The following is an 8,820-nucleotide window of genomic DNA, read 5'->3' as shown; positions in this document are numbered from 1 at the left end:
TGTTATTGAAGTTTTTTTTACTAAAGACATTTTCTATCCATTATAAACTCATGTATATCTAGTATTATATATATATATATATATATATATATATATATATATATATATATATATATATATATATATATATATATATATATATATATATATATATATATATATATATATATATATATATATATATATATATATATATATATATATATATATAAATATGTATATATATAATATTAAAATATTTTATATGTGGAAAATATATAATAATTAAACAAATTATTATAATAATTAAACAAATTAAAAAAATTATATAATATTTAAACAATACAACCTCTGTATTTCCATTCAATCTAATATGAAAGTTGTTAACTACCTTAATGTTACATTTGATCTTAATAACTGCACTTTTCAACCTTACCATAAACCTGATAGTACGCTAAATTATATCCATGCTAGTTCCAACCATCCACCAAGCATTTTAAAACAATTACCAACCTCAATTGAACATAGATTATCTTCCAATTCTTCAAACGAAAAAATTTTCCAAAAGTCTGCTCCTATTTATAAAGACGCATTAGAAAAGTCTGGATTTCCCACCAATCTCCATAATCCATCTACAAAAAGGTGTAACCTTTGCACCAGTGAAAAATATTTTATTATGAATTTTGATAGTGGTTTACTACTTAATAAAAAAAGTGAATTGGTTTCTGCTTGTAGACATAGGAAAAAATTTTTACTTTCTAACTTTAATACCGGCGATTAGCAAATATCGGATCACGTACACTTGACGTCAGATGCCGTTGCAACGCTAAATTTGTATTTTTTATAACGGTTTTTATTTTATATTTGAATAATGTGGCTGATGATTGCCGAATGGCATGAAAGTTCAAGTTCCATTATAAAGTTGTATTTTCTCATTTAAAATATTTTAATATTATTATTTGATCTATTTTTTTCAAAAAGATATTGATCACTCTTAAACAGACAAGAGTTGTATTTCCAGCAATATACAACATTTATCAATAACTATATATATATATATATATATATATATATATATATATATATATATATATATATATATATATATATATATATATATATATATATATATATATATATATATATATATATATATATATGCCATCATAGGCGCCTTTCCCCTATATATATATATATATATATATATATATATATATATATATATATATATATAGGGGAAAGGCGCCTATGATGGCATACTTAACTTTGAAGCTTCATTATTCAGTATCCTGAAGACCAATAATAAAAGTTTTGATATGGATACATCCCTTGTTATATCTAGAACAATAATTACCTTGGAAGTTTTCATCAGTTTTATTTTTTTCTTATTGTAGTTATTCTTATTGTTAAGTTATTCTTATTGTAAAAAAAAGCACAAGTATGCCCTCATAGGCAACCACTGCTCCTATGATGGCATAGGGGAGGATGGGGCTAGTTAGGATCGAGGGTAACTTAATGATTTCATTTAACCTTAGAGTCTTCTCTCAGAAAAGTCAGAAATTACTCGAAACCATCCTAATTTACCATTTCATGCTACACACCAGCATTGTAAAATTTTGCGCATGCGCATTGAATATATTGCGTTTTACGTATTTTTTGGACCAAAAAAAAAAGTTGGAGCATCGCTTTCTTTTAACTTTACTGAAAAATAAGTTTTTCTTATAAAAAAAAAAGGTTTTCCCAACTCGTCAATATTTCAACACCCCCAACTCGTCAGTATGCCATCATGGGTAAAAGTCATCATTTTCATTAAAACAAACTGTGTCTGCTTTGTTCAAAAGATAAAATTAAAGTAACTATTCGACTAAATGCACAAAACTTGAATATAAAATGCATGATATATATATATATATATATATATATATATATATATATATATATATATATATATATATATATATATATATCATGAATATAAAATGCATGATATATATATATATATATATATATATATATATATATATATATATATATATATATATATATATATATATTTATATATATATATTAAAAAATTGTTTTCAGCGCATTAAAGGTAAAACAATTGAGAAATAAAACTATTTTTTTCCATAATAAAAACCATATTTTTAACAAAACAAATAATACGTATTTTGACGATACACTAAAGGTAAGATATGGGATATACCCTTAATACGGTATAACTTTCTACCTTTTAAGGTAAAAAATATTAACTTTAAGGTAGAAAATTGTATGAAAAATCATTTTTTTAAATATAATTTTTTACTTTAAGGTAAGGTAGAAAATTATACCTTACAAAGGGTGCTTCACATATCCTAAACTAAGGTAGAAGTTTCTACCTTTTTTTTAGTGTGTATTTTCTAGTTGTCTTCAGCCAGGTTTAAAAACTTATTTTTTTTATTATTATTATTATAGTTGTAGCCGTAAATTATACGTACAATATATACATACAGCGAGCAGGGAAAACCCCCTACCATATACAACCAGTTTTATAAATATTCGTTCCGATTTTTATCCCCAATAAGTGATTTAGTCTAATTTTTAAAGAAAAGACAGTTAAATGGAAAGTTACTTGCTCGAGTAGCTCGTTCCAGTATTCTGCTGATCTATTATATAGTTGGTTATGTTTTGGAAGACAGTTTGGAACATATTCACGCCTTATTTTAAGATGGTGACCACGTGACAAGAAGTTAATAAATTTTGGTTGATATATATTATCTCAAATCGATATATTAGTTTAAAAATTTGGATAAGATCGCATTATAGGCGCCGAAACTTTAGTGATGGTAGATTTAGTCTTTTTAGTCTTTCGTAGTATTAAAGATTTCTCAAGCTTAAAGCCCATTTTGTTGCTTTACGTTGAACAGATTCAACCAAAGCTACGTCAGTTTTTAAATACGAGGCCCAAACAGACACTGCAGTTTCATGGTGTGGTCTTATAAACATTTAATATAATTTGATAGCCATATTTTCATCAATAATGGTGAATTTCTTTTGTAGCATACCAAGAATTTGTAGAGATCTGGAGACAACTGATTGAATATGTGTGCTCCACTTGAGAGTAGATGTAAAAATGACTCCTAAATTGCGCTCATTAGTAGAGCTTCTTAGACTTTTATTTATACCTTGGTTATTTTGTAAAAAGTAACTATACATAAGATTGGTTTTACCATAACGGATAACACAGCGTTTTGAAATGTTTAATTTAAGTAACCAAGTGTTTGACCACTCGTATACTAAGCGTAGACGACGCAGACTAATTTTGACCTACAAAAAAGGAATTAATCCATTGTAGTAGTTTGCCGTTTATTCCGAATGATTTTTAATTTTAACATTAGTCTGTTGTGAGGTACAGAATCAAAAGCTTTAGCAAAGTCAAGGTAGGTTACATCTATAAACTGGTGCGATGCTTGGGAAGACAAAATAATATCAAAAGTCTCTATTAGATTGGTTAAGTCATGTTGATTTGTATAGAGCAGATTGTTATGGTTGATGTGCTTCAAGACTTTAATTTTTACAACTTCTTTTAAAAACTCTGCACGCAATCGAGGTTAGTGAAATAGGTCGATAGTTTTCATGAAGTAGTTCATCTCTCTTTTTTTATATAGACCGTACTAATATTTGGTAATTTCCAGAGAGTTCTATATTCCTACTATTCCAGAATTACTATTCCAGAGGTACTATTCCAGAATTAAAAGGCTCATAGATGATGTTTTAAAGGTGACAATATTCCAGAATTAAAAGGCTCATAGACAATTTTTTAAAGGATATTAAAGGGTGAAAGTTGTTAGATCCGAAAGACTTTAAGGGTTTAGATTGGTAAGTTCATTAATAATGTCTGCAATAGAGAAATCCAAGTTATTATTGCATTTATTTTTAAAATCACTTTTATTTAACAATGGAAAATTTTCGGAGCTTTCAAGAGTAATTATAGATTTGAATTGAGAGTTCAGAAGTTCAAGTATATTGAAAAGAGTTTCAGTAATTTCCCTGAAGCATTTTTGAGAGATCGAATTTTATTTTTAATTTTAAGTTGTTTGTTAATGTATTTTTTAGACGAGTTTTGGATTTTGATATTATTTCTTTTTCATGTAATATTTTTGCTTTAAATATTTCAGCTTTAACGGAACGATTAAGATGATTATAATTTGTTTTGAGATCTTTATTCTTCCTTTTAATTGAGCAGTTGAGATGCCAAGCCAATTTTTTTGCTCGGATTAAGCTTTTAATATGAGGAGTAACCCAAGGGTCATACTTTTTTTTTTTTTTTATATTAATCTTAAGGATAAAAATTTTGCAAGCAGCACAATAATAAGAAATTAATATATTGAACATTTGATCCGCATTTTTGTGTAGAAATAAAATATCTCAATCGATTGATGCAATAAAGTTTGATATTGAACCTTTGTTGTAATTAAACAATTGAGATTCGTTCTCGGCTAGCGGTTCTGAAACTACGACTCTCTAAGTAATACTAAAGTGACCCTTAGTGTTATTACCTATTATAGCATTAGGAGACAAATTTAAAATAGATTTATTGTTGTAGGTAAATAATAAGTCCAACATATTTTTTTAGGAATCATAGGTTGTCTGGAAAGTCGGGAATATGATGAGTTGTGTAAAGAGGCTGTTTTGGTAAATGTTCCGAAATTCATACTCGTTAGAAATGTTTGGATTGAAAGATTTAATACCATTAATAGACCACTTCATATTCGGGAAATTAAAATCGCCAACAATCAAACAGTCATCGCAGGGCTTCCTAACTAAGCTATGAGCTAATTTGAAAGATTCGGCGGCATAGTTTATTAGATTAGCATCATTTGGTCTATATATACACCCAATAAGTTTGCGTTTACTATTAACTTTTACTGATATCCAAACTTATTCAAGTGGGTTAGTATAGAACTGATTAACTTAGCGAGAGTGAAATAAGTCAGTAATGCAGATAGCTATACCACCACCTTGACGTTCGTCACAGCGATCTTTGCGGTATAAATTATACCCATCGATGTTAGGAACTGAGTCATTTCGAAACCATGTTTTGGAGACAGTAATAAGACAGTAAATAGACATTATAGTCAAACGTTCTAGCTATTGCAATTAAATCGTTTATTTTACTATTAAGGGATGTTGACTTTATAAAGAAATATTCTACGGTAATAAAATGTAACTTATTTTTTTTATTCCGAGAAAATAGACAATAGCAAAGATACAATAATAAAGGTTAATGAAAAAATATGGTCACTATTATGTGAAACGAGATATTTTATAATGGTTCAACTGTTTGTTATATCTGGATTTTTTTATTCAATAAACAAACTTTTCTGTAAGCTTAACAAAATTTATCTTAAACATAAACTCTCTTAGAATGTGATTAAAACAAAACTTTCCTAATAACCAGATTTGATTTTAAATGATAAACAAATAGCAAAAAATGAGTACTTAAAGTTCATTGGAATTTTTAAATTTTAGATATGATACAATTTTTTTAATTTTGTGAACCAATTGATTTGATGTACCAAATTCGTCTATACGTTATCACTTTTTAATAAACTATTCCGATATTACATGGGCTAGAACTCATGAACACGAAAACTATTTTAAACATAAACAATACCAAGACATGACATACCAGAGACATGCAAATAATAAATAGATACGAAATCAGTTTTTACCAAAAGCTAATTTTTATGTATACATACAATAACAGCTTGATTTCAAAAAAATTTAATGATATATTTATAAAAATTGTGTGCAAAGTGTTATCTAAGAATGAGCTAATGAAATACTTATAATTTGACTACAACAAACAGCAAAATAGCATTACGCGGACCTAAATGGAACACTTTTTAAAAGTAAAAACGTTTAATATGACAAAGTCGTTAAATTCTTTCAAGTTTTTAATAATAAATAAAATCACTTTCCTTACCAATGTTGCTTATATGGCCAGAGTCGGTCTTTACCCTCCGGTTCTAAAACCAGAACTTTAACCACATTAACAATTAAAAACGATACAACAGCCGTAGTTTGTTACAACGTTTATAAATTTGTTATGTCGACTGCATATCGTTAATATTTGTTTGTTTGTATTTATTGTTTTTTTTATTTATTATTTTAACAAGACTGTTAGTATAGTCGATTGTAAATCGCTAAAATTATTGATCCTAATATTTGCTTTTATTATTTAATGTACATAATTATGAGTTGTTTAAATATTTATGCATATTTATTTATATATTTTGACAATCTTATTTTATTTTAAACTATCAAAGTCCAAATAGAGGATCTTTTATTATTTATTTATTATTTAACTTTATTTAACATTGATAGATTTTACAAACGTATTGTAGAAACTCAAAAAGTCACAGTAAAATACTGAACTATATAAACCGATGATGGTGACCATGGTTACCACGTGTAAATTTGTTCTAATTATAATAACTATTTTAATCTTGTGATAACCTTAGTCATCTGTATCCTAGACCACCTTAGTCATCTGCATCCTAGACGACCTTAGTTATCTGTATCTTTTTTTAAGGTTCTGTTTATTTTTATAGATCTTATTTTTTACGGAAACGTTTTTTTTTTCAATTCTGAAGACTGTCTTGGAGCCAATTAAAACATTTTGACTGAAAGTGCAACATCTAATGGCGTATCATAGTCACTATTATTGTGTATGCGTGTACTCGTATATACCCGTTAAATAGTTTATTTAATTATATTCCTTAAACAAGTGCTTATGTTTATACTAAGCTTCCTTTAAACCGATTAAAATGACCTCTTGCTTTATTTGACAGATTCGAAGCATCAAGATACCAATTTTGCATACTTTAAAAAAAAGTCAGTGGGGCAACGAAGAATTTTTGTTCCTGTTATCTCAAACAGCGAGAACTTGGATAAAATATTTAGGAAAAACCGAAATGTGATAGAGAATTGAAGACATACGTGGAAAAAGGCACTATGTCGCTAAAATACAAGTTTCCACTTTTTTACGCAGATGTTGTTACGCTCTTTTGCATAAATTTAAAAACTTCGCACAAAAATATGCTAAAATACCATTTTCACAGAGGATGAAGGAGTCATGTATCACCAATACATAACATAGATATGGGTGTTAAAGGACTTAAATTCACTCATCCGTTTATGTTATTTTGACTACAATTTTGCTAAATAATTACTTACATATCTTTGCTATAGAAAAATATCTGGAATAAAATGTGTTAAAAACTTTAACTCTAGATATCTGAGTTTCATATTGGCGTAACATAACGTTAATGAGTGGATGAACCACTCATGCCTTTAAATTGTTTAAATATATTTCACAAACTAGGTAGAAATAAAAATATTTTTTAAACAAATATTTTTTTTTTGCTGAAAAGCATTTTTTTATAAAGTAAAATCATAATGAACTTGAGAAAAAACATTTACAAGTGGTTGCAAATATCATTTACAGTGAATATTTACAGTGATGTCACAAAAAGACACCAATTTCAGGATTTATTCAAGCTCGCTTATTTTACATCTAATTTTTATTACTTTTACACAGTACTTTAAGTAGTAGGATACATTCGAAACCCAAAAGCAAAAACAAATAATGAAAATAGATTTAAGATATAGGTTGTCTTATATATAATCAAGCTTGTTTTTTTTTTTGTAAATGAAAAAAATATATCATAGATTTTCTTGCTCCATTAAAATTTTTTTACAAAAAAAAATTAAAATTTTTAAATCAGAATTTGAAAAAGTCTTAAACTATCAAAATAAGGTATCATTTACATCTATTTAATTTAAACCTTTTATTTCATCATTATTATAGTTCAGCATTGAAAAGGTAAGCTTAATAGATTTATTTGTTAACGACGCGCATTGGTTGAACGACATGGATAGTGACTAAATGATGGTCATTGAATGGCAAATGAATTAATGAATTATTATTATCGATATTGTTGTTATTATTAATTTTATTCTCATTAAGAGATTGAGATGGATTTTCAAACAGAAGAATATTTCTATTTTATGGCAAATTGTTGGATAACTGTTGATCAAGACAATAGATCGCTAGATCTTGTTTTGCCAGTTGTTTTGTAGTTTTATTTAACTGAATCAATTTTGCTTCAACTTCTCTTGTCAAGTGGTTATCTGTAAAAAAAAAACTTCATAAGTAAACTTATAAACAGATTCTTTCATTGTATTTTTTACACCATCTATTAAAAATAAGTCTGAAGCTTCAGTACCAAATCTACAAAAATATAATAAAAAAGAATCTAAAAGAAGTCATTAAAAACCTGTTTTTATCCTCTTTTATCAATATTTTGGAGGAGTCTATTTAATATTTTTTTTAAAAATGTTAATTTTAGATCAGAAAAAAACATAGTTATATAAACAATACAAAAACTATTAAATATAGAATATGTTTTTTATTTTCCCATTTGTACTGTATTGATTAAATAAATCCTTTCCGAAGGTCTGTTTATTTTGTCTGTCTTTTTTGTAGATTCAAAAATTTTTCACATTTATTGATCTGTATTAAAAACAGCTTTAAAGTCTTTTTGTTTTTGTTAAAAGTCGTTACAGAATATGTAAAATCGATTGAGTTGAATTATTTGACATACTTACAGTTGGTTCCCTTGAATAGAAATCAAATAGAATCATCCAAATGAATGAATAAACGGTGCTTCTTTGACATTAATGATAAAGATGGCAATTAAGTAGTGGAAATTGAATAGAAAGAAGAATAAAAACTGCAGAAAAATGCATATGCATAAGTGTACATATAAAAGATATCTTTTTGTCAATTGTTTT

General features: G+C 26.8%; 1 protein-coding gene across 1 annotated transcript in view; it reads right to left on the bottom strand.

Moving 5' to 3' along the window:
• Positions 1 to 7,691: 7,691 nt before the first annotated feature.
• LOC100197481 (uncharacterized) overlaps positions 7,692 to 8,820 on the bottom strand; it is a 16,649-nt gene continuing 15,520 nt past the window's right edge. The window contains exon 8 of the mRNA XM_065810819.1: positions 7,692 to 8,157. Coding sequence (XP_065666891.1) covers positions 8,146 to 8,157 — 12 coding nt within the window. The 3' untranslated portion in view covers positions 7,692 to 8,145. The remainder of the gene's footprint in view (positions 8,158 to 8,820) is intronic.

The sequence above is a fragment of the Hydra vulgaris genome, chromosome 11 (assembly GCF_038396675.1).
Source record: "Hydra vulgaris chromosome 11, alternate assembly HydraT2T_AEP".
NCBI classification, from domain to species: domain Eukaryota; kingdom Metazoa; phylum Cnidaria; class Hydrozoa; order Anthoathecata; family Hydridae; genus Hydra; species Hydra vulgaris.
This window is presented reverse-complemented; position numbering and strand designations above follow the sequence as displayed.